General features: G+C 42.3%; 1 protein-coding gene across 5 annotated transcripts in view; it reads right to left on the minus strand.

Annotated features, from left to right (window-relative positions):
- Nucleotides 1-557: 557 nt before the first annotated feature.
- TMEM260 (transmembrane protein 260) overlaps nt 558-27,513 on the minus strand; it is a 48,166-nt gene continuing 21,210 nt past the window's right edge. For 2 of the 5 annotated variants that reach the window (XM_084631277.1, XM_084631278.1), the window contains exons 4-16: nt 22,095-22,272; nt 19,025-19,138; nt 16,259-16,438; nt 12,812-12,852; nt 11,700-11,783; nt 11,113-11,230; nt 10,527-10,699; nt 9,533-9,704; nt 7,465-7,613; nt 5,097-5,273; nt 3,883-3,936; nt 3,282-3,372; nt 558-2,179 (exon numbers count right to left, since the gene is read on the minus strand). In XM_084631277.1, the coding sequence (XP_084487403.1) occupies nt 1,907-2,179; nt 3,282-3,372; nt 3,883-3,936; nt 5,097-5,273; nt 7,465-7,613; nt 9,533-9,704; nt 10,527-10,699; nt 11,113-11,230; nt 11,700-11,783; nt 12,812-12,852; nt 16,259-16,438; nt 19,025-19,138; nt 22,095-22,272 (1,804 nt within the window). In that variant the 3' untranslated portion in view covers nt 558-1,906. Of the gene's footprint in view, nt 2,180-3,281; nt 3,373-3,882; nt 3,937-3,992; nt 4,321-5,096; nt 5,274-7,464; nt 7,614-9,532; nt 9,705-10,526; nt 10,700-11,112; nt 11,231-11,699; nt 11,784-12,811; nt 12,853-16,258; nt 16,439-19,024; nt 19,139-22,094; nt 22,273-25,417; nt 25,568-27,163; nt 27,378-27,513 lie in introns of those variants that run through there. The other 3 variants (XM_084631279.1, XM_084631280.1, XM_084631281.1) reach the window with 3 other exon arrangements.

A 27,513-nucleotide genomic window follows, 5' to 3' on the forward strand; every position in this document is an offset into this window, starting at 1 on the left:
AGTAATTGACAAAATGGAAGGGTACTATCAACCTGAAATCTAGTCAATTGCAAAACAATGAGTTAAAAGCACACCTGAGGACTTCTACATGAAGCCTTAGCTCACGGCAAGCTGAGGTGTAAATCCACCCCACGCTAGCCCGTCATGCACTCAGTGTCTGTCATATGCTAAAAGCTCCCACCTCTCATTTCAAAGTGAGGTAGATCAATGCGGAACAAAGGGAACACAGATCAAAGGAAATTTTTAGTGCGCAGCAGCAGGGTCCACCCGGACACTTGGTGCATGCGCTTAGTGCATTTAGCACCCCAACTTGCTCACAACTAAGTTTTCGTGTAGACAAGCTCTGAGTCACGCTGGCAATTTTTCTGATTTTATAACCACATGTTCCCATTCTTCTCAGTGTTTGCAAATCCCCCACCTCAAACATTGAGCAACTGACTATTCAAAACGTGCTGCCAAATGTACACAGTGACCAAAATGGAAAGAAAGAGAGGAAAATATTTTTCTCTAATATTGTAACGTAACAACTGGAGGGTAAGAACTTTCAGACGGAAGTGTGATCTTTAAGTACTCAGTGTCCATTTAAGCCTTTATGGAATGGAATGAATCTGTTACATTTAAAAACACAGACCAACACATGAAGAATATCTGAGAAATATCAGAGTTCGTAAGTGGAGTAACAGTCCAGAATCACATATGCACAGACAGATATATATATATGGGGCGGAAATCCATATAATAAATTGCAGAGCCATGTGATAAACATATAGTGCACCTTTGACCATTTCTCCTGCACTCTGCTCACTATACAATCTCCACTTCTTCTAAGGTTCCAAACCTCAAAATAGCTTTGATCAGTGGTAATTGAAAAGAAGAAGAAAAAAATATCAACCTGCCACATAAATGTTTCCTCTTTCTCCCCAAAAATTACCTCCACCAAGATTCCATTGTGGGCCAGCGACAGCTTCTCTAAATCTAAAAATATCTCAAGGGCCTGCAAGGCTAGAAACGGGAACATTATAATCACTGGGAAGGTAAAATTCCTACCTTGCCAGTGGGGGCCCAGCACTCAGTTTTAGCCCTTGAAAGACCAAATAAAAAGGAATAAATATCAGTAACAAAATAAAATACAGACCAGCTATTTTAGGTCATTTTTAGACAATTTTATTGGTCCCTTGAGCCTGACACAGTTCGATTCATGGTAACCAACTCACTTGGCTCCATAGGAAAGACGAAAAATAGTTCAGAGAAAATGCTCTAAAACATTCCTAAAACTATTTTTTGTAGCATCTGTGACATCTACAGGATGTGTGAGAGAGTAGTGAGGTGTAAAGGTTTTACCAGAACTCTTTCTGGATAACTTGTGTAACTCAATCATGGCTTCACCCACTATGAATAATGATCCTATATCCCAGACACCCACACACACCCACACGCACTCTTTCTCTAATGGAAGTGTATAATACTGTGCACAAAGATATACAAAATAGAGATATTTTACACAGCTGAAACTCTACAACAGAAAGAACTTTTAGTAGGAAATGAATTTCATATATTTATGAAGTAATTATACATATCAAATAAAATCAATGGACGTATCTACACGCACAGTATTTTGGATTTCCTCACTTTTTTTTCTTTTTTTTAAACACAGTGCTTAATTTGGTAACAAATTTTTTTCTACACAAATCAATGTGAAGGGCGCGCTGGCTACCAGAACTCTTCATCTGGCGACAACTAAAAAAAAGAACAGTGCTACATTTCCATCCAGGAGGCCACTTGATTTCCTTCTGCTATCACGTCTGTCGTATTTAAAAAACCTTCTCATGTTGTTAACTAACAGATTAAATTTTACCTCCCAACTTCAGAATTTTAACACTTCAGAAAGCAGGTCCACAAACGGGTTCTATACAGCCAGCTGCTTCAGATCTTTTTTCATTTTTCTCAGCCCCTGCAGCTCTTTCTTCAGGTGTTTTACAGCCTGCAAAATATCGGCTCGTTGGGGATCATCCTCTGCTTTCGCCGTATAGAGGAGGAAATGTTTAACAGTTTCAGATAACAACACTTCAGGGTCCACATCCACCTTATGCAGACGCAGCATCCTTTCGCAAGCTATTGCATAGTTTTTATGCCAATTGACTGGATGTTTTTTGTGTGAATTGATGATTTCCTTGTACGACTGTAAAAATAAATAAAATATGAAGTGCACACACATTTCTCTCTCTAGTGGCTTTTTCAGAATTTTATAGTGTTAAGAAAACAGACAAGATCAACATCATTTTGATGGCCACAATCTAGAATGGCATGTCTGTGAAATCAATCTAGTAGTAATGCAGAGAAGTATGAGTTGGAATATCATTGGGTGGCAAAAATATGTCATTTACTAGAACTGCTATGTTTTCTTTAGAATGCTGCAAATGAATGATATAACCCCATCCCCTGACATAACATACTTCCCTGAGAGAGTTGTTACACTATGGAAAAAAGATTCAGCTGTAATGCATGGAAAGACATTTACCAATAGTTCAGAAGGTCAGGACATCTTAAACAGGACTTAAGCAGTCCATTGACTTCAATGGGACCATTCACATGCTCCAAAGTTAGGCACATGCTTAGGAATCTGCCTGACAAGGGGACGACTCAAACTCTAAAATGTTACACAGCAGGGAACAATTTAAAGAAAACTATTAATAGTTCATCTCTTGGGTTAAGACGTTCCTCATCTCTACCAACGGAGATTATTAGTTTTGCGAATGTGCATCACTTAATACCGTTACCAATAAGGTACTACCAATGAGCCACTGATGAGGTCACAGCTAATATTTCTAGTGGTGTGAAGTACAGCACAACTTATTTCCAGAACGAAGATTTTAGAATTTTATATATGCTGGCACAGCTGTGCATAGACATGGGGACTAGTGTGCACAGGGAACTTCAGTGCTCAATTGGCATGGGTTAGGAGTACATAATGCGACAAAACAAGGTGCTAGCTAGAGAGAAGATGTTTTGAGCGTCACCTTTATTTGCTAACTGAATGACCATCCAGACATGCTGCTGCAATTGTTTGGGGGCAGGCCTTTAAAGCGGGAAACAGGAATGGATAAAATCTCTGAACAATCCCCTTTTAATTTGCTATATACTTGGATTGGATGAACAAGAACACATCCAGCACTCATGCTATCTAGCTATGTGTATGTGCCCTGGGCACTAACACAGCACTAGAGATAGCTCGCCGACAACAACAACAAAAGGAAAAAAAAAGGTGACAAAAAGTTACCTACGTTGTACGCAAATGTATAAAGTTGGGATTTTATATCTGCAGACACGCTAGCAGTTTCTGCAAGGTCAAAAATAAAGAAGGCTGTTTTCATCCTAGAAAACAGAATAAACTCCATCACGACAATTATAATAATTTTTAAATACAACTAGATCACTTCACATTAATAGGCAAAACCTTCAATATTATCTTATGGAAGATGCAACCACAAAATCCCCTTATAATTGTATATGAAAGCCCACCTCTCCTCCACTTGAAAGTCTGCTGTGATTTACATTTGACACAAATATATTTCCTCACTCTATCTCCAAACTATCCTCTCCTTCATCGAGACATTTACAGCAAAATCCACATTTCTGCAGGACCCCGCAACAGAATTCACTCAGTTCTAACCATTTCATCAAGCTGATGTACAATCCACAGGATGAAGGGAATTTTCCTTATAAGCAAGTCTTCCTCTAGACATTTATTTTTTTCTGAGGGGGAAATACTTCACTTCGCGGCAAAGCAACACCCGTTATTACAGCACCCACTTTGACATGCGTTTCACGGCAACAAATTGAAACCATTAGCCGTGGGTTGCTGGAAAGTGAAGGGAACCTCACCTGGCTTGCCACATCTCTTCATTTGCTACAGCTTCCCAGGAAGATGGATCAAACCTAAAAAATAATTAAAGTGAAATTCAACCTCGCTGCCTACAGCACTGCGTTTCATCCTTTGGACTCCAGGCATATCACCCACTGCACGATCATCTTGCGCTCTATGACAAAACCCCTTCCCCTCCAACTTCTCAGATTATAACTCACCTAGGCAGAAGGAACGGGGCCATGAAGTCTAGGGCACGGCAGCAAGGAATGCAGAATGAACCTGCTCCTGGATAAACCTTATTTTTCTCGCTAGATATAATCTCTTGCTGCTCCTTTTACATGTCTCACAGCGCCCTGACTATTCTCAGCCTGGGCAGCCTGATATAAGCACCCTTTGTAGCTCTGTTTGTGACGCTTTGGGAGTTAGATAAGTGATGTCCTTAATACTCTTGGTCCCTGTGAACAGGGAAAAGAAGATCTGAGCCCAGTGAGTCACAAAACTGGCCTGTGTCTCATATTTTTAACACTGCGGGCATGAAAGAGTAATATAAGCAGGAACTATGGAGATTATAATCTTACACTTTAAAAAAAAACACAATTATTTTATTATTAAATTGGGGAACAGAAGTTGCAATTCAGCACAGCACTTAAGCGTATGTTTAAATGCCATTGACTTCACTGGGATTCAAACATGTGCTTAAGTGATCCACTGAATAGAGATGGACTTAAGGACATGCATTTAAGTGCTCCAGTGACTAGGGGCCTTTGTGCTCTTGAAGACAAGGGATCACAGCACTGACTACAACCGGAAAAGGAGTGAGATGGCTCTTTATAAGAGCCCCTACCCAGCTGTGTGGCTGCCCCATAATTTCGACGTGACGTGCCAACAAATCTATAGTTATGAAATACCCCACCAGTCCTAAAGATCCTCACTAGCCCATTCCCAAGCCTCTCTCCTACAGACACTATCCATCCTGGGGAGTGATGCCACACTCACCATGGTGGAGGAAGACTGTGATGACACCTCTACACCCATTTTCACTTGTGACAGCATCAGTGTTTGAGCCTCTCTGAAGGTGAACAGCTACGAGAATTAACATTGCAGCACACAGCTCCCCCACTGTTTATGCTGGTGGCAGAAGACTAATTAAACAGGAAGACACAGCACAGAGTCCTCATGATTTACGAGGCCAAGACAGACAAATAAGATTTGAAACAGTCGCGCTTCATACCTTCCATAGTCTTCAGTCCAGTTATAGATGTTCCTTGTAAGATGTATCCACTCTCCTGGGTTAAAAACCGTTCCTGAAGAAACCAATTTGTCACAGGAACCCCATGGCCAAAGTGAATGGCTTTTTCTCCAAGTTGAGTCCCCTTCATTAAGTCCTATGCAGGCAAATGCTTCCTTACTGTCAACAAACAGAGAGACTCCGTTATTTGTAAACGCTTCCAGCGTTCACTGCATCGCTCACCACTACAGCGGAAAACAGCTCCTCCCGAGCGTCGCCCAGTACAAAGCACGGCATCTGGGATAAGGCGCAGGCAATGAACCGGGAGAAGATCTGAAGATCTGAAAGAAGTTCAGTGAGTATGTGCTACTTGGGACTGACAAGGAGGGGGGACTGTTGCAACATCCCAGCAGATAATGGCTCCCCTGCCTGGCAGCCATTCGCATCTGCAGCAGTCATGGCGCCAGCGGCAGATGGTTTTGTCCTGAGGCTCCTGTTGGCAGCCGCAGTGACAAACAGGTCATCTGCTGACCTCCAGGCTGGGTAGGTGGGAGAACGGGCCCTGCCGGTGATGGGCTGGGTGATCAGTTGCAGGGATGGGTCTCCCTGACAGTCTTGAAATGGGCAGGACTCGACTAACAGGTGTGTGCGAGAGCGAGGAGGGGGGAACCCCTGTTCCCCTGGCTTGTGTTGGTGGAGGGGGCTCCTTATTCAGTTTCCAGGTGGGGGTCGGGCAGGTGTACACTAGTACATAGAGAGACAGGCTGCAGTAGCTGCAGGACTTCCACTCAGTGGAGCAATACCTTGGCCTGTCTCCTCCTCAGGTGTTCCTGGGGGGCTAACGAAGGAGGGAGGAGTCTACAGGAACAACAACCCCCCTAGAAGAACTGATGTGGGGCAGAAGGGAGCCCAACACACACACACACTGTCTGCTGAGGTTGCGGCAACAGAGGGCGCACTCAGGGAAGGGGCTGCCCAGGGCAGAGTGAATGTAACCCTTTCTATGCCAAAGCGTAGGCAATGACTCCGCCTTCTCCCCATGCAGCTGCGTGTAGGTGTACCTGCCAGTGCTGCGTAATCCACCTCCCCTCCTTCCATTCCATTGAATCTATTAAGGTATTTCTAGCACCCCTACCACTGGGCACCAGATAGTAAACTGGAAGTTATCTTGCAGTCTGTGAGCTCTACAGCTGACCCAGTCAGGCTGAAAGGAGAGTATCTAAGTCTGAAAACACACAGATGCAGACACACACACGCAGAAACAGTTTTTTCCAGAGGTCAACTGTTAAAATACTTACTTACAATATTAAAAAAGGGAAAATTACCAGACCAATATCTTAGGCAAGGCTTTCTATCCCTATCAATTAATGCAGAACAAAACTATTAGAACTTTGGTGTTATGAAACAGCATTAACTGACTTGCTCAGAATTGCAGACGTAGCCTTTGTCAGGACTGAAATCAGAACTCAGGAGTTCCGGGTCCCGGTCCTGTGTCCAGACCACACAGCTCTGTCCTCGAGAACTGCAGCTAGGAGACCTGGCAATTGCACATTCAGCACTATATTGCCTATCCTTATACAACGGTCACCCCTATGTGTGTCACAATCTTTATTCATTAGGTGCACACTGTTATTAGCACAGTGCTGTGGTGTGCACAGCATTTGACTTGCTGGGCTTTGAATATCGAAACCACTGCTGTGTTACACGCCCATCAAGGCCATTTAACTTTAGAAGGGGAGTTTTTGTGGATTAGTCTAATGTTCCATCCAATATTGCACCTCTGGAATGGCTAATACTGGATGCTTCAGAGTGAGGTAAGGAGACCCCTCCAGTGCACATGGCCAACTGGGAACCATCACACCATGGAATGGAAACACATTTCTTCCTGACCACACCTGACAATTGTCTTATGCCTTGAAGCCCTTGCCATGTTTCTCCTGGCTAGTCAAAATGTGGATGCTATTCTTATTCATGTGAGTGTTTAATCCTTTCTTTGCTCTTACTAGGCTATTTTTGTACAATGTTTATTCCTGGAGTACCTTCATTCTATACTACTAAGATGGCTGCAGTGTCATGAAGGGGAAACGACAACAGTTTTCTCTCCACCCGTGGTGATTTCAAGTATGTAGGAGCTTTGCTTTTTTTTAACTGAATTGTGCCAAGATCTTATGAGCAGTCTTTATTAATCACCTTTTATTTTTCCTCCTGAACAATAAAGGTTATAGCTGGACAGTGTTACTTCGGCCTAGACATTCAATTAAATCAGTGGGGGAAGTCAGTGTAGACAAGTGGTCTTTTGGAATGTAATAGCTGCTGCTATGTAAACAATTTTAGGAAAAAAGCTTAAAGGTTTTAGGAAAGAAATGCTTACTGTTTATTTACTTTGAGAAAATGATGGAGATTAAACGTGAGCGCTCCGTCGGGTAATATTCCTTCCACAGGATTCCACCGCCTCCCAGGAAAAGAGATGCCTGGCAAATGCTTAGACATCTTTGGTAAATACCACTCATAAGTCATCATCTACCACAAAAGATAAAGAAAATATTAAAATGATCTAAACTTTAAGACAAAATTCCCCACCCGCACATACACAAAAAAATGTAAGTTTGCACAGATTAAAAAAAAAAATTTGGCTCAAGAGAAAAACCTCTCTGCATGTGTAAATGTATCCACTGACTAGAGATGTGCGAAGAGGCTAAAGTTTGGTTAAACATTAGGCAGCGTATTTTGGTTTTGCAGGCAAATCAAAAAACCTTGCAAAATAGATCATTTTACACATTCAAGGTTTCAGTGCTCATTTGTGACAAAGTGAAATAAGCGATCTCCTTTTCCATGTTAAATAATTCTTTCCTGCTTCTAGGGCTACAAGGGGAATGAAATAAACCCTGCAAACATACCACAGATATAATCATAAAAGGACTCGTTAAGGCAGCTGTATAAAAACTGTACAACTAGGAGCCTGGAAAATCTCACTCACAAGACAGCAAAGGACACAGAGTGCAGGAAAAGAGCCGCAACATTGTACAAAATGCCAAACCCCATCACTGGCATACTATGGTCAGCATCTTGCTTGGGGTGGGGGCCAGGGACCTGCTCCCTTCTTGCAATGCCTTGTGGGGACAGCTGACAGACTTGCTCCCCCTTTTAACATTTTCCAGGTGCCTTTCTGCACCCACGGGAGTCTCTCTCTTTGCTGGCCAGTCACAAGAGGCTTCAGGTCCAGTAACTTCCCAAACAGCACAAATATTGGCTGTAAGTGACATCCGAATATTTTCAGTTATCGATTACTTGGGCAGCCTATTCCCCCTCCACCTCCTGTTGTCTGTGGTGCTGAGAAGAGAGCACCGGAGGTAGAAGCACTGATCAGTGTCCCATCACTGCATCTGCCTCTGACTGAGCTCTTCCTCTTCTCTTCAAGGAAGGGGTATGATGATGTCCTTCTGAGAGCTCTCCTCCTGGGAAACTGGTAGGTGGAAGAAGGGGGGCTGGAGGGGGCAGGAATGGCAAAAGAGGCATGCGGCAAGAGGTACAATCTCACACCAGGGAAGACAGATTGGGCACAAGCGTCGGGGAAAGGAGGAAGCAATCTTTTGCAATAAACGATGAAGCTTCCCATTCAATGGCAGAGCTCCATTGCGGGTGCTGGGTCAGAACCCCTCTGTGAGAGGGCCAATTGCCATGGCTGCTCTCAAGAATCTGCATTTGAGAACATCTCATTGAGCACTTCACCTGCCTCATCAGAATAGCCCCAAACTCTTGTCACAAAAGTAAGTGACCCATGGTCGTGGATTGTGGCTACTTTCTTTGGGGTCCTTTCTGTCATTCCTCTACAAACTGTGCAAGCCCTGATCAATGTTTGAAAGTTACTTGCAGCTAGTCCCAAGGGGAAACCTCACACTGGACAGCTTGTTACCTTGAGAAAATGTATCTTTTTAATTAAATTAAAGTCACATGGCTAACCATGTGGAAACCTCATGGGCCATTGCATAAACACACACACTGATACCGGTATCTCCATATTGACAGGTGAAAAAACACTTTTCTTTTACATTTACAGATGTGCCATATTCTTCTTCACTTCTTCCTCACACCCACTGGCTATTGTGGTACCCTCTTGTTGGCATACATGCTCCACTCTAAGCCAAAAGCACGAGCGATAAAGTTCAAGCGAAACTTCGTGCCACTCTGGAGGAGTGCTGGAGGCACAACCTTGCAACAGAGAAAATGGGCCCTCATGGTTTGAACACGTTTTCTGAGTCAAGCCCAGTCGCTTCAAGTCTCAGAACTTGGAAACTTCAACTAGACCCTGAACGGCAGGAGACTATTTATAAAACAACGTTATAAATCAGAAAAATGAAACATAAGGAAAAAGTGAAAAGCTGAACCTGCATTTGTTTTCTATGACAAAGTTTTGGATTGCCTCCTATGTATTTACCTACCTCCTGATCCACTAATGTGACATCAGGCCTCATTCCCTCACAATAATGAAGGTAACGAAGAGAATTCCCTGGTAGGTCTCCTCTGAGCAAGATTATTGCATCAGGTGGCATGGAGGACAAAAGGTTCCTTGCAAATTTATCGACAACGTAATTGCGGCTTTGGTCACAAATGCTTAACAGAAGAGATCAAAATATAAACATCTTAGAATAGACATTGACGGGAGCTTTAAACAATTTTATTTGATGGGCAGTCAGAAATATAAATGATACCGGCTAGCTATTCAATAGTATTTTTCACCCATAGATCTCAAAGCCTTTTATGACTATCACAATCCCCATTTTACAGATGGGGAAAATGAGACACAAAAGTTGAAGTGACTTGCTCAAGGTCACATAACCATATAACCCATACCAGCGTTTATTAGTTTTAGCTGCAAGTGCCAGTACAATGAAATTCTGATAGTGTCAATTAAAAACCATTTTTCTCGCTTTAAAAAATACCTCAGTGTATTGAGAATCTCAGCATGGGAATATAAAGTCAGCTGGAGAGGGGCAGATTTACACCAGCTGAGGAGGTGGTTGGAGGGACTTGGGTGCTGGGGAGAGGGCCTGCAGGACAGAATGGTGCTTCTCTAGGATGAGTAGGAGGCAAAACAGCACTTGCATGTCAGAAGGTCTTCAAGACACTGCCAAAAAGGCCCTGGACAGCACTGTCTCCAAACCCATCTCTGGATGTGGCCTTTGACCTGCGACCTTCCTTCCCCAAAGCCAGCAAAGAAAACAGCCCCCAGGCCTTTTACTGCCTTTGTACGCCCTCTGAGCCCATCCAAGGAATCACCCCAATTCCTCCACCCCATTGCCAAAAATTGGCCTTTTAAAGTTTGATAAGCATTTGAGAATTGAGCAGTATGGTTAGGGCCACTACAAATCCGAGATGCATGCGGTAACAGGGCCACGAGGTCCCGTCAAGAAGTATTTCTGGGGTATTTGTTACCTGTAATTGGCATAAATTTGACTAGTAACAAGAGCAGCGGCGGAAAGCCACTCCACGCACTGCAGCACACGGTTGTTCTCAAGCACTGTATTTCCGACGGAGACAAGAGAGGCCAGTCCTAGTCCCGCTAGAACAGCAACCACTGCATTGCTCTGCATCCAAAATCGTTCCACCTATGGCTCAAAACACAGCGAGATTGGACCCAGCTGACAGGCATGTCGTTATTATTTATTTGTATGTGGCAGAGCTCACAGTGGGCTCAGCACTTTCCAAGTTCCCAGACAGGATAGTCTCTGCTTGGAGGTGCTCACAGATAAAGGGCAGACAGAGATTAAGGAAGAGGAACAAGAAACAGGGACTTTTTATTTAAATACAGGTCACCTCGCTTCAAACATACATTTCTAGACAACCACCTCTTCATATTTCACACATTTTATAAGAAAGTACACTACTTATTTGTATTTCTTACTAAGTTTTATGTGGCACTGTCTAGACCTGCACCCTCTGATGAAATAAAGATAGATAAGGGTAGCCCACTGAACATGATAGGTGCCTCTTTATAAAATTAATATAACACAAAACTTACCACGCCCATAAAAAGTGGTTTTGTAATATCCAAATTTGCCCTCCAAGCAAAGAATAACGAATAAATGCAGAGCATTCCAGTAAATAGGCATATCATTGAAGACTTCTCCAGCTTAGCCCTAAAAGAAACAACATAGCATTCCACTGAAAATGATTAAAAGGAGAACAGAAAAGTAATACTTATCTTGAAAAAGCAATATATGTATATTTAAGACAATGAATTGGCCTCTAGATAAACTCAGTCCTGCCATGAGTGCAGGGGACTGGACTAGATGACCTCTCGAGATCCCTTCCAGTCCTATGATTCTCTTTTATTACTAAAGATAAAAGTTCTCTCTTTTCAAAGTGCACCACCAATGGAAGGATTCCAGAGCTACACATTAAACACTAAGTTTAATTTAGAAGAATCACTAGGTCATCAGCAACAAGTAAAGTTTGTCTAATTAAGGCACAGCAGCAGCAGATTCTCTGAAAGTGGGCACTGTAATTAAAAATGGTCGGTACTGGCACAGTGCTGAAAAATGTTACTCTAAACTATCATTCAGCTGATAACCAAAGACAGAATAGAGCATATTCACTCTGACTTACTGCATTCCTGTACGTAGCCACGCCACAATCGCAAGGGCTGGGACAGTAAAGGAAAGTTCTGTTTTCATGTGTGTTACCTGCGAACTATGGAGAAATCAATGGTTATTTCATCCCCCCAAATCACAGTTGGCACAAAATATTGGTGACAATACAGCATAAGCACAGTGTCATGGATTCCTGTTGCGCTGTGATACAGCTGTATGAAATTGCAACCAAGATGTTTTGTATTTCAAAAAGTGGAACGAACATCATTTCAGTTGACGCATCCCACCATCGGGGGACAGAGAGAAAAGGAGAAACACTGTCGTTTCCTGCCTTTCTCTGATTCATTTCATTATACAGCGCAGTGCCCATCCATTTGTCTGGGTGCGTCTCAAAAATGCAGAAGAGTGCCTTTAACCTCTCACACCACCATCTCCTCACTACAGAGGAAGGCAAATCAGAACAAAGCTCAGTTCCTTATGGCTGGCTGACACCAAAGCTACTCTGGGCTAAGCCTGCTCTAGCTCTCAACTAGCTGCCCTGCTCTTGATGACGGCGACTGGTGAGTGGCGGAATCGTGATTTGCGCATTGTAGCGATGAGCTCTTCTTACCTGGGATGGGTGGGTGCAGCAACCACAGGTTACTGGAGCCCTCAAGCTGAAGTAGCTGCCAGAGAAATAGCTCTCCTGCCATTGCAGAGGCTGGTGGTAAAATTACTCCCTTTGCAGGGCACTCCAGCACCCAGCCTAGATACTTGGACTGCGTGAAGCAAACGGAATTTAGCCCTTCCTGCTCCGGAACAGCACTTTCTGACTTACACAGCATATACCACGTCTGCTCGGCAGCAGGAAAAAATACCAGCGTCCCACTGAGTAGGCATCCACCCTCTTCCTTTGGTATTTTTATTTAATAGAGAATTAATGTCAACAGCTGTCATGTGCATCATCCCAGGGCCAAAGCTGGGCCTAGACACACATGCCAACATGGCCACATGCTTTCTAGACATCCCCTGCCCAAGCTATGAAGTCCATAAACTCAGCACTTTAGGAAAGGAATAATTATTACAAAGAATAATTGAGGGAACAGGGATGACCCCACAACTTCGGGGTGCGTTAAAGTTTTTACTCACAGCAACATCTCTCTCATAGTGGATCCTGTCTCTGATTTGGCCTAGACACAAAAGTTAGAAAAAACATATGCTTAGACTGTGCACTGTTTGCAATGCTGCCTGTGTTTTCACTGTGTAGGTGCAGAGTGCTTAGTACAATGGGGCCCCAACTGGAGCCTCTGGGCATGACCATAATACAAATAATAGTGATGATCTTATATTTTTGAAGACAAAACTCTAGTGGAAGTTTTGCTGTGATATAATCTTCCAGCAGTTTACATTCCTTTTGACATCCAGTTATAAATTGTACTGTATTTCATGCATGCAATAAGAACTTTCTTCATTTCAAATACTACAACATTACTGTTTCTTCCACCCTTTCAGAAACATATTATACACCTTAGCAGAATCTTAACTGCATCCTAGGTCTGCTTTGTGACTGTCCTGACAGTCTGTGTCGTACGTGGGTGTTGTCCCGTGTCTTAAAATACACAGAAGCCATTCACAGACAGTAAAAATATCAGCTCAAATGGGAAATTTGTTACTAAATGATCTATTTTCTGGGACTTACACCTCCCCCAATTTGAGATATTTGGGCTGCACTTCTCTTCCTGAATACTGGCAGCAGCTTGTGTTTGTCCACGTGTGCTGAGGGCTTGGCCATGCCCCTTCTTCCCTCCTGCCACCCCGTACAAAGCTGCACAGAAGTCCGGGATTCTTAGCAGCAGAGAAGAGTAAACTCTTCACAAAAGCACTTTATTCAATTGTATTAACTACATACATGGACCTGAGAAGAGGCTATTGCAGATGTACCAACAGAAACTACCTCGCCTACGTACGTAGTCGGGGAGAGAACAGTCCCAAAAAGGAAATAACCACCTAACAGACTTTCCATTCTAGACCCCAATCCCCACCCTCCTAATATGAGATATTCAGGATGTCATGAGCAGTGAGGAAAAGCTAACAGAAGAAGAAATAAATAGGACAGGAAAAAGATTCTCCTCTTCCCTACAATTAGCAGTATTTATTTTGGCATCTCTGCTTGGAACGATTTCCTGCTGGAGGATGCTGCTGCTGAAGACTGGACATCAAGCCTCTAGTGTTTTATAAAAGGTGTTAGTGGTTGAGTGCATGGTAGCTTTGTTGGTTTTCTCTGTGGGGGATGATGGCCTTCCTGCTCCGGGTGATGCAGTGGAAATGTGCTGAATGGGTTAAATCTCTTTCTAGAACTAATTTCTATGCAGCTGAATATGTATTGATTCAGCACTTGATCCACCCAGCTATGGAGGATTTACATGTTTTCAGACCCATACACTGAAACGGAAAAAAAAAATGAATGAAGATGACATTCTCCTGAAGTGGCTAGTTCTACTTAGATAAATGGTAGCAGCTCCTTTTTCATCTACCAGGCTTTTTCGTTTGAGTGTTGAGACTTTGGGATAAATGAAGGAAGAAAGCTTTCCTGTGAGCTATGGAAGAAAGAGTTTATCTTGGTAAAAAAAATTACACTGGAGCCCGAAGAATGACCTCACCCCTTGCGGAATCATGGAATCAAGCAAGGATCATGCTTTCCAAGAGCAGAGGTTCTAGAGAATCTTTTTGTCAACATGATTATGACGAGCGAGCACATCTTTACGGAGAGAAACCACAGGAAAAAGGATGCTATCAGCTCAAAAGGAGTGTTATCTAGAACTCATAACACTGTGGTCTGGCCCCAGGTCAGGAAAATAAGCCTGACTTTTTGGCTGGATACACGTTATCCTTCAGTAGCCTTGAACAAGCAGGTGACTACCAGACACTTGGATGTGCCAGCGGTTTTGATATTGTGCAGAGCTGAGATGTGGGAGGGTCTTAAGTTCAAAACTAGGCCATCATGTGAGAAACATAAGAAACCCAGAAGAGCTGGAACACTGTTTTGGGGGGTTTTTTTTCCCCTTTTTTTTGTGGAATGTGTGTTTTATTTTTTTTTAAAACACATCATTGTGTTCAGTTTTACACCAGGCTTCCCATTTGGTACTTGCTGTATCAAGTAGTAAGTTACAGATGTCCCACTTGTGGTTTGTTTCAGAATCTAGACAACTATTATAGTTTTATTCATCAGCCTGTTGTACTGTTCCCTTCTCGGAAACATAGATACATCCAAGAATTTTCTGATATCCTTGTTCTTGACTGTTGTGGCCTGCTGGATGAAGGCAGCTATTCCTAACTTGACATAAATAAGAGGATCTTGTTCAGTCTCTTGCCATCTATGAAGGGGTGGGAGGCCTGAAGGAGGCTTCCAGAGTATGTATCACCCTGGGTGAGGATTCTATCTTGGCTAGGCTAAGCTGCCAGATGCAGGTAACCCGTGGTGTAGGAGCAGGCCATGGGGTAAGTTGACCGGGGCTCAATTCCTGGGTGTCCAACTTGAGATGGCTTAAAGGGGCCTGATTTTCAGAAGATGGTTGTTGACAGAGTAGATCTGAGGGAAAGCTGAAGAAGCCTCCAAGTCCCTTCTGAAGGTAGCTTCTATCTTCCTACCTGCAAGATCTCTGGTGAATAAACTACATTCGTCAAGCATTACAGCCTTTGCCAGAAACACTGCACCTACGCTGTCCTTCGGTAAGGTTGTAGTGGTATTCTTTATAGCAAGGATGGAGCTTGTACCAAAAAGCTGTGATGAAGCTACTGTGCACATTGGACTTTTCTACACAGAATCTTTGGGTTCTGGGACCCTATGGAGTTTGCCAAATGAGACATTAGTTTCCCACTCTTCTCTATTTACTTTTGTGAAGGAGGCATGAATGCAGGGATGATAACCAACCACTCTCTTCTTGCTGCCAGAGGCAGAGAACCTGATGCAAGGATGGAAGGGGCCTGGCCAAGCCCCAAAGCTCCATGGACAAGTATGAACTAACTCCTGTATTTGCAGGAAGAGGGGCACAGTCAAAATGTTTCAGACTGGGGGAGAGGTCAAGAACCAAAAAACTCCTTTCATTTTATGTAACATTTATACTAAGAAATACATTAGAAGTACATTCTTTTATAAATAAAATGAATGAATGAAAACTGCTTGTGACACTTTTTAAACAGCTGAAATTTCCCCCAAGTTTTACAATTAAAAACCAACACAACTGAAGCTGTGTAATTTGACTTAAGACAGGGTCATTTAAAATTTACTTTTTAACCTTTCTTAACTATTGTTTATTCTTCATGCCAATACACACTGGTAACAGGACTGCAACTGAATGTACTTGTACATTTTCCAATAAATAACTGTATCCCGAATAGCATGAAGGTAGATTAAATTATTTTTCTACTCTCCAAGCCACCTTAGCGATCCCAAGAAACAAGCTCAGGAATAAAGTGCTAGAAGGTTAACATTTTACGTCAATTCTCCTACAGGACACTGACCTAAATGAATGCAAAGGCTTTGCTGTTGCATAACTTCAAGAAGACTTTTCTCTTTTAGAAAATGACCCTATTTACCAGACTGAATGTCCCATATTCTTCCCTGAGAAAGTGGGTCAAAAATCCTTGAAAAGTCGTCTGGTCTCCCCAGGTCCAACGTGCTTGATTTAGGTAGGACGAGGCAGGCAGATAGAGATAAGGCAGCAAACCAGCCAAGAAGCATAAGCCCAACTTCATCAAATGGCCAAAGGACAATTCCTGCACCAAAATGTGTCATATTGCACAACAATGTTTATTTTAGTTTAATCACACTGGAACTTCAAGAACAGATAAAGAAAAACATCAAATATATTTACACAGAGTTGATCTCTCAATTTATAGTAAGTCCCTACAAAATGCTATGTTAAACCTTACAATTTTGTGGATTACTAGGAAACTGCATCAAACTGATCTCCTTTGCATGGCAGGGTGAAATTTAAGTGAAGCAAATAATATTAGCTAGGACTCATGAGTATCATATGCATTGCATCTTTTACATTTAAATCATGTCATGACATGCATAGATGGCTGAAGCACTGCAAGGCTCAGATAACCCACTTTCCAGTGATTAAGAGTTGGCTGGTATTCCATCTGGCAAAAAAAAAAAAAAAAAGCTGTTCCCATGTAACCGCTTACATCATCATCAGGAGTCCGTTCTGCCATTTACTTTATCATGATCACACCGGCTAAACTGGGTCACTCAACTTCAGGGGTGGGATTTTGAAAACGCCTAAGGGAGTTAGGCATGCAAGACTTTCAAATGGACTGCTGCTCCTAATTTCTTTAAGCACTTCTGAAAATCCCACTCTTGAATATTTCACACTGCTTTTTTTTGGGGGGGGGGGTCATTCATTACATTTTAGTCAAACAAAAATACTTCCTTTCATATTTGAGTTTATTTGGGAGAGACAGTGTTTAAAACAACCTTCCACATACTGAAATGTAGTTTAAAAGTTGGTGGCTAAAGTTCCTTAAGACTGAGGTGGAGCAATCTCGGAAGACATTTTACTATATCAAATAACTTGTCAATTATAGGGTTTTCTGTCGCCCGGAACACCAGGATATCTAAAGCATTTCCGAGGTACATTGAATCTGCATGGCAAGCTCCCTACTGGAATTCATGGAGCTTTCTATTCTTCACCCACCTCTGGTTTAAAAAAAGGCTTTGCTTAGGGAATTATGTTGATTATAAAATTAAATGGTCATCATGCCAGTTATGGTGGAAACATTTTGGCAAAAAGGGCTTCACAAATCGTGCTGAATATAGTCAGGTTCTGTATCGTTCCTCTAGAAAATGAGCCCCATGGAGCCAGAACATCTTATCCCCAGCTCCCATACATTTCACCCTGGGCTCAGTACGCTGCCTTGTCCCAGAGAAGAACAGCTGTTTTATTGGGTCATGGATACTGATGCAGTCAGGACCTGACCAGTTGACAGCTTTGAAGGTCAGGATCAAGATCTTCAACTGGCAATGGAAGCAAACTGGGAGCCAGTGGAAGGATTGAAGCCACAGCAGTGATGTGCTCACAACATCTGCCTCTTATTGTGCTTTGAGACCTACTGACGAAAAGCACTATGTAGGAGCTGGTCATTATTATTTTTATTGAAGTGGGTCACCACATTTTGTGCAAACTGAAGCATCTGCATTCCATCCATATCCAGGCAGAGGCAATGATTTATAGCAATCCAGTTTGGAAGTGAGAAATGTTTGATCTCTGGCTGGATCCTGACCAAGGAGGAATGTGCAAAGTTTCCTAGCAAGCCGGAGGTGGGAAAACACCACTGATGTTACCTGATTAGTGATACTTAACCATGAGTCTAACAGAATCGTGAGATTTTATACAACTTTGGCAAACAGGGGACTTTGACGGAAAGAGAGGACAGTGTTTCAACTAGTTTTTAAGACAAGCATCACTTTGGTCTTGCCCAGGTTGAGTTTGAGCCAGATGCTTTTCATCTGAAAGCTGATCTTTTGCAGACCTTGTGGCATCCTTGAGATGGTGCTGTTTGCATTTGTGGAAAATGAGATATGCAGTATGGTGTTGCTGATGTATTGTTCACAGCAGAGCCTATGGCATCTCATCCCCCTCTCCAACCAGTTTCAGATAGATGTTGAAGTTGAGTTCTTTTGGAGAGGAATGACTGGAGCCATTTTACTGCTGTGCTGTCTACTCCAGCCATGCCATATGTGTGCAGAGAGGTTGTGCAATACTGAGATGTGAATACCAGGAGAAAGTCAGTACATGGAGACTAGTCCTGTGGGTTAAAAGGATTTCCATGCCACCGTCAGCCACCAGGAGCTCTGAGTTGTGAGGGCCAGACTGCTCCTACACTTCTCTGATCTCAAGGGAGTACAGTCACCATCAATTTTATCTACTCTTCTGTCTGAGGAAGGTCATTTTACACACAGAATATGCTCATAATTCCACACACTCGGAACTTCCACCACTCTGCTCATCACAGTACTAACAATGCTCTAGCTACATTGTAGATGGTCAGAAGACAGGGTCCCTGTCCCAAAGAGTTTACAATAGAAATGGACGGCTCTGAGAATGCTCATGTGACTGACAGCTTCAAAATCCTTCAAAGACATAATCCTCGGCTGGGATGCCAGCCAGATGGATTGTGACTTTACGTTGTCAGTGGATCATGATTGACTAGCTTAGGCTAATCATGAACTGTTGCCATCCATACACACATACTTCAATATAAAATCAGTGTCGGAAGAATTACCATCTACCCTTTGAGTATACTAGAAAAACGACACTCTTTAATATTCAACTCAGCAATAGACAAGTTACCTACCTTCCCTTTGAAAAGTTGGAACAGAACCCATAGTACAATGCACAACACATAAAGCACTATGGTGTGCTGATTGCACAAACTAAGCCCACAGCAAAAGGCACCAACTTTCGATATCTGAAAGGAAGAAAGTACTTACAATTATTCTGAAAAATCTGCAATTTATACACACAGTGAAACTGCATCAATGCTATGCGGGGTATTCTTACAATGGAAAGGCAGCTACCTTGTGTGTAATGTTCAATAAATATTTACAAAGAAAATATCACATATGTCTAGATAGAGGTAAGCTAATTATTTTACTGGAAATCTATAAGAACTATTTCAGACTCTGTTTTTTTACAATGGTTATATCTTGATATCTTTATAGGTAGACAGCATACGCAGATATGTGGTGGTAGTATTTATGTCATACCATGTACATGATGGTAATATCTATATGATAAATTGCAGAGCCAGAGTGATAAGCTGCAGATCCATGTGGTTAACTGCATGTATCATGGACCTCTGATCACCTTACCTACCCACTGTCTACTGGGAGTGCTTCTACCATCCCCAATCTCTCAGCAGCTTCTAACAACCTGCCTTCTTTCCCCCAAACATGCAGTTTCCCCTAAAATTACATTGGTCTGAGGCGCAGCATAAATAATATTCAGTCCTGCACTCGTGACAGGTGTGGGGTCCAATATCTCACAACCCATGAGGGCTAGAAAGAGAACTTTACACTGCTGGAAAAGGGAGATCGCTCATAGTACTGAATATTCCCCAGCAATCAGATTCTAAAATCATGATTTTACTACAGACAGAGAAACTACTTTAGGTTGTTTCAGTGGTTTTAAAGATTTATTGGTGATGATTTTTTTCTCTCCCTCTCAGGCGTGCACAGCTGGCATCAGAGTTTAAATTTAAGCACCTTTGCTTCATGAGCTAAGAGAATTCAAGACAGTACCAATAAAATGCATTAAAACATTTCTAAAATAGTTTTTCTATAAAAAAAAATAGCACATCCAACACATACAGCTTAGACCCAAGATTTTAGTGGGGTTGCTTACGACTACACGACTTTGTTACGTGGCTACCCCAAGCTCCTGCTGATAGAAGACCTTCTCCCATGCCAGAACATCACGTGTTCTGCATGCCCCCAAACATGCCCCACTAAAATCAATGGCAAAACACTTGAGAGTTTCTGCAGCAGCCTCATATGAGCATTGGGTCACCACCTTTAATCTTTGCCCCATGAACCATAAACATTCCCGTTATTTGAATTCACTGTCTACTTATCACCTTTGGTCTTTTTGTCTTACGTTTTGTCTGCAATATATGCCTACCACCAGCCTACTTCTATTCAGTGGGGTGCATCCTCAGCTGGTGAAAACCGTCAGAGATTCACTGAAGTTAATGACGCTACAACAATTTACCAGATGAGGATCTGCCCTATATCATCTGCCCTTCCGCACTCCTCTGACGGGTCAGGCGCTGTCGTCTCTTGCTACTCAGGCACTTTTAACATTGAAAATGGAACCATGGCATGGCTTTCTTTGATAGTCCATTAAAATGGAAGAGATGCGCAAGGCGAATGTTTGCTTTCACTGAGTGATGAAATAATATCAGCACGGATGTGAGTTTCTGTCAATAGTCTAGCATTTTCCTTTGAATATGATTTCCACCATTAACAAAGGATTTTTTTTCATCATTGCAATACTAATACATCTGACATTTTCAAACCTGCTTAACAGGTTTGGACACCCAGACCACATTTTTCAGAAGTCACTAGTGATTTTGGGTGATGAGCTAGAGGTGTCAAATGGGTGGGCCTGAGTCCCAGGAAGTGCTGAGCACCTGCCTTCTAAATACTAACCCCCTTTCCAGTGTACATAGTAGGATACCCAAAAAGTTGAGGCCACCAAAACCATTAGTCACTTTTGAAAGGGCACATCCATTGCATTAGAAAGGTAAGAAACTACTGATATTAAAATAGGAGTTGTGTGCTTTTATTCGTAGAACAAAAAACGTTCATTATTATTAACTTTTTTTATTTTGCATTTTTATCCAAAGCACTTTACAATAGTTAGCTAACGGTACAAACAACATTTGGAAAGATCATTAAGTGGTCCGCTGAGACCCTCAGCAATTTTCAAGTGGTCCGCAGGGAAAAAAAGTTTGAGAACCACTGCGTTTGGCAGCTCTGAAAATGTCAAATGACATCATTGAGGAATTTAGCAGTCAGCGATCCAGAAATGGTAGTAACCAATAAAACAATTGCTCTTTGTGATGTTTAATGCCAAATAAAAAAGCCCTCATCTGTTGCGAACCAGAGAACAGGTATGGTTTGAAGACCATACCATTACAGCAGCACAGAATTAGTCTGAACTTCAAAAATTCTGGGCTACTTTTATTAAAAAAATATTGTATTCAGAGAATTTACAGTGGTCATAAAAAGACAGCTTATAAAAGAAGAATAGATATGATGTCCCCATGCTTAGGGAGAGTGGAGAGAAACATTATCCATTTTTAAAAATTGCTTGAATGTGCCATTTTTATGAAGTATGTAATGTGAAATTTATGGGCGAGATTTTCAAAGCTCTAGGGCTGATCAAAATTTCCCATCCAGACTTTCAATAGAACTTTGGGTTTTCAACTAAACAAGGATTTTTGTGGTTAGTTTCTGGTCTCCATCCAAAATACAGTCTTTTAACTGAAAAATAAGAGCCTGAAAACCAAAAACTTTTCAGCGTTTTGACAAAAAGTTGCACTTTTCTGCAGAAAATTTCAATGAAAGCCATTTTTTTCTTTCATCATAATTTTCCACCCCACCTCCTGAACAGCACTCAATGATGCCAACTTAGACCCTTAGTAAGCGGCCGTATTTTTAGGAGCTTGGCACCTACCTAGTGTGGCCAGAGTCTCAGAAGTGCTCAGCACCCAGTCCTCCCATTCAGAACAATAAACGCTTAGCACTTTTGAAGATCTGGCCCTTAATTTTTAAACCAACCAAAATTATTAAAAACAAACAAGCTCACACACACAACAAATACATTTAAAATCAATATTCACTTTGATCCAAACAGGTTACCTTTGATCTCTCCTTCGCAGTGGCTGCCTCCTCAAAATGTACAGTAAGCATCATCAGCAGCCCCACAAACAGATTGTTTAAGCTAAAAACCTCTGCTGTGATGGACCACTGCCATGTTAGACGAGAAAATGAAAACACCCCCGCAGCAAGGATTCCTCCAGCATATGAGCCAGAAAGCCTGCAAACACAGATAACATGAAATCTTCTTTTCCAACAAAAAGAGCCTACTTCATTGTCCTTTTTTTTTTAAACATACTGTAGCAGCAGAAATTATGACTGGCATCCAGCACCCTTCCAAAACATTATATGGTTAATATGTCGCTTATAATAATTTCCTTGCACAAGATTTCACTTAGGAAGGCCAGTTATTAACCATACTGTACACTATGCAAGGTAGTGAATGCACTTCCCTCAATGACCAATGGCTAGCATGCCACCCACAATAGTTCTTTCAAGCACAGAGGGTAACTTCTAGTATTCGAGTCAGTTTGGAAACCTTGATGAGAGATGACATAGTGGATCATGGCACACCAAGCCAGAGAGTCATGCTTTCAACGAGATACTCTTAGCTGAAAGAATTTTGAGCGACAGTGCAGTCTTAAATTCATCAAGACGCTGGATAAAAAATGGATTATAGATATTCATGACAGTGGGTATTATAACGCTTTCCTATGGGGGAGCTTTTAGTTTCGTAGGGCGGGGGTGGGAAATGAAACACTGAGGGCGCTAAGAAGGAAAAGTGTATTTTGGAGCTGGGAGTGTGGCCAGGAAAGAGAGGAAACAAGTGTGAATCGCAATGAGGAAGCAAACACAAACACACGAAGCACCCAGCATTTGGACGTTTGCAACCTTTTCTGTCAAACCAAGATCCCACGACAGTAACCACTGCCTTTCTGACTTCCAGACTGGATTACTCCATGCACTTCCCATGAAGCTACATTCCGAGACCACGTGGATGCTACAGCTGTTGCAGAAGGCCCATTAGATGGTATTTAGCCCCAAGAAACATATTCCGTCAATTATTCAACAAGTACCCTGGCTTCCTCTCCATTTCTGGGCCAGTTTGTTATTTAATTTGATCTATAAAATCCTGAACTATTCAGAATTTGGCTATCTGGGAGACCTGGCCTCTCACTGAGTCATCATGAAAGTGTTGTCGGGTGACGCACTCAAGCTAACAGTCCCTAAGATTTACGGGGTGGCAGCAGGGCATTCTCAGGAGAAGACTCTTGTCCCAGAAATTCACTTTCCGAGCTGGTGTGACTAAGCCAGAGTTTATTGCCTTTCAGAGCATAGTGTAATGCTCATCTCGTTGCTCAGGATTCTGTCAGAGAGGACGGCTGTTAGTTTATTTGGGGGATTGTCATCTCTCTGCCACTCCCACTTATATTTTGTTTTTTAAACTTTCTGCATGTCCCTTAAGATGGGGACTTGGAACATTTGATAAGTTAACAAAAGAAAGAGATTTCACCAAGCTGTACATTGTTGTTAAAGGTCTACTGTAGCCTCTGATACTGACATGGCTTGAATCAAGTCATTGGTTATTCAACCTCAATTGTTTCGCTTGTTAATGACTGCAAAATACATCGACGCAATGTTTGCTTCCTAAATATTTATTTTAAAATAGTAACATTGAGATGAGTGGGGGGGCACCCCCTCTCCATTCCCTCACTGATATAAAAGAGAGGGAGCAGCTGGCAGAACATTCTCTACACAGGCTTCTTTCCTCTGAGATGCTCTCCCTCCCCTGGTCTGAAGCAGCCCAAACCCATTAACCTTAGCGAACGCTGCAAAGCCAAAGGATTTGAGCAGGCTCAGACAGTTGGGGTGGAAGCTTTAAGCCACAGTGGACCAATAAAAGATGGGAGGCAGTGTGGTCTAGTGACTAGAGCGCTGCACAGGGACGCAGGAGACCTGGGCTCTATTCTTGACTCTGCCACTGGTTTTGGTGGCTGACCTTGGGCAAGTCACATCACCCCACCCCACCCCACCTGTGCCTCAGTTTCCCCATCAGAAAAATGGGGATAACAATAGTCACCTCCTGTGTAAAGTGCTTTCAGCCCCATGGATAAAATGTGCCGTAAGAGCTTGGTATTATCATCTACTCACTGCTGATTGGTTGGAGGGGGGGGAAAGAGAAGCACTGTTGTTGCTTTGACTTACTGTGTAACTCTTTTATTGGGTTTTAAATAAATAAGGGCCCTCACAGCTCCTTTCTTCAGCATGGAATCCAAAATCGAAACACAGAAAAGTCCAGATCTGTTTGTTTCATTTAACAATTGCCCCCTTCTCTCCCAGACCACAAGACTCCACAGTTAAACAAACTTGAAAAAAATCCAGATTTTGTCCCAAAATAGATTTCATCATAAAATGTGCTCCCGAAGGGGGGATCTCCCCTCCCTGAGAGAAGATACTTCCATGAACATATCCAGTAAATTGATTCCTGAAATTGGTAGGGAAATAAAATCAGACACTACCATAATTTCGATTTGCAGGAATAGTACAACAAGGCCTTGATCCTGAACCATTGCAATCAACAGGAGCTCTCCCGCTGCTTTCAGTGGATCAGGCTTGAAATGTTTGCAATCGGAACAACTGGTAACATTTAGTGGGAAGGGGAGAGAGCTGGCTCAAAGGGACGATGCAAACTGAATTCAAATCCTTGCTTTGCTCACAGGGGAATGTGAATTTGATCTGACCCAGTATCCCCATCACAACATTACCATGCAACCTGGCATGGCCGCTGAGAGAGGCAGAGAACAGGAATGGCAGCAGGTTGTTTTACACCCCAGGACTGAGAAACACTGGCACAACTGGCTGAAGCTTGCATAATCCTGCTGGCATTGTGCTGGGCTCCTGACAATTAGATCAAACTTCACTGATAGTATTTGCGCTCCTGAAGATTTTACATGCTACCTAATCCATGCAAAGTATTTACTGTAAGTGCCAAATGCAGGGCTTTTTTTGTTTAATACTCAAAATCATTTAAGGGCCAACCTAGTAACACTTTTATTGTGAGTATCACAGCTGCACGGCAGAGCCACAGTCATGGGCCATGCTTACAACCTCAGCACTACAGATTTGGGCATCAAGCTTCAAAGGGGATATTCTAAAACAGTGGCTCTGAACCTTTCCAGACTACTGTATCCCTTTCTGATTTGTCCTGTGTACCCCCAAGTTTCACCTGACTTAGAAACCACTTGCCTACAAAATCAGACATAAAAATACAAGCGTCACCGCACACTATTACTGAAAAATTGCTGGACTTTCTCATTTTGACCACATAATAATAAAATAAATGGGAATATAAATATTGCACTTACATTTCAGTGTGTAATATACAGAGCAATATAAATAAGTCATTGTCTGTATGAAATGTTAGTTTGTACTGACTTCGCTAGTACTTTTTATGTATCCTGTTGTAAAACTAGGCAAATATCCAGATGAGTTGATGTATCCCCCAGAAGATCTCTGTGTACCCCTAGGGTACGCACAGCCCTGGTTGAGAATCTCTGATCTAAAACATAAAAATAAGATTTTAAAATCCCACCTTGACAGTGGTTTTTTAAACTAAACTCAGATTGTGACTATGGAGGGTTATACATGCCTCGGGAAGAGAGATGCAGAGCCTGTAAGGAGGCTCTTTCTGGGCTGTAGAAGCTAACGGGAATGGAAATCACGAAGTCCTGAAATAACCCTGATGGCTAGTTAAATGCACTCACCCATTCATGACCCTATTGTGCAAGGTCACCCTGTCACAACTGACGAATGTGGGCATAGCAATCATGCCTCCTTAGAGTGGATGCATGCTCAACCTGGCTCCTTCCATAGGCATTTTGGAACTGCATTTCACCACCTCTGCAATGCAGGAACGTTTTTATCACATTAGGCTGAGACTGTCAGAAGCCTGAGGGAGTCAGGCACCCAAATCCCAGTGAAAGTCCGTGGAGATGGAGGCTTAACACTGGCCCTTTTGAAAATTACAGGTTTAAAATATTATAACGCTCAGCTCTGATATAGCACTTTTTATCTAGATCTCACAGCACTTCATGAAGGAAGGTCAGTATCACTATAACCATTTTAGTGATGGGAAACAGCAATAGTAGCTGCTGAACTTCCTATGTGCAAGACACTTCTAAATATGTTCCCACGCAGCTCAAAGATGTTCTTGAAGAAAAAGAAAGGTGAATCCATACTAACTAGAAAATAAGTAGATGAATGTGGACACATTTACTTATTGTCTTCCTGGCCACAGAAAATTCAGTGTAGATTTCAAGATGGGTTGGTTGGAACTGGCCATACAATTTGTTGCATACGGTGTTTGTTCGGGTCCTTTGATTGGCTGAGTCTATCTCACGTAACCAGGAGGTGCAGCACAAGCTATCTGAACTGTTTATTTGATGCTGACAGCTATGTCTTTCTATAAAATTCTCATATACATACCCAGGTCTGTACCTCTGTGGAACAGTGCCCAGGCCAGTCACTGTGGTAACTATTTTTTTACTTGTCTCTTACAAACTAGGAAGAAAATATCTATTCTGAACATGTAGAAAAGTCCCCTGTGCACAATAGTTGAATCTCAAGGGAAGATATATATGTATTTTAGGGCAAATGCCATCACACCTACAAGACTAACTACTGCACCCTTACCTAAATCACCAAAGTAGTGAAAGCAATTTTAAGGTGAGGTTCCGACTCTGAAAAATAACTCCTTAAACATGGCACTATGGGTTTCCATATCAGGTATGCTCTGTTTCTAGTTGCCATCCATGCAAACTCAATATGAGTTCCCTTCCTGGTCAAGTTCAGGTTCTGCAGGCCAAATTCTGCTTTCAGGGACACCTAGGTAACTGCACTCTCTTTAGACTATGCACCAGGTAACACGTGTGTAATTCCACTGATTTCAAGTGGTTTGCACAAGTGTAACTGACTGTTGCTTTGTAAACGATCCCGTTGATAATGCACTAGAAAGAGTCTAGAAAAACTGATTTTTGTCACTGAAGTAGGCAGACATGACCTGATACACACAGAGAACTGATCTGTTCAGCAGAAAAGGAGTTTTCTCACACCTTTTGTCTGTCTTGCCCATTTGGGTCCCAGTCCTGCAATGAGGTCCATGTGGGTACACCCTTGCAGAGCTCTATTGATGTCAATGGAGTTCCACACAGGGGCAAGAGGGTCTGCCTACTGTGAGATCTATGCACGATCAGGGTCTTCAGTAGTCAGCTGCTATGTATGTAGGAGCACCCAGCACCATGGGGACCTGTTTGGAGCCTCTAGACACTATTATAATACAAAATACAATAAATGATAACAACAACAACAGAAAGGTGCCATTTTACATAATTACTTTTTACAGTGAAACAGCAATTTAAAATCCTTAACAGATAAAATGCAATTCTCTTAGTACTCACAGTAA

This window comes from Lepidochelys olivacea (genome assembly GCF_965140295.1).
Source record: "Lepidochelys olivacea isolate rLepOli2 genome assembly, chromosome: 6".
NCBI classification, from domain to species: Eukaryota; Metazoa; Chordata; order Testudines; family Cheloniidae; genus Lepidochelys; species Lepidochelys olivacea.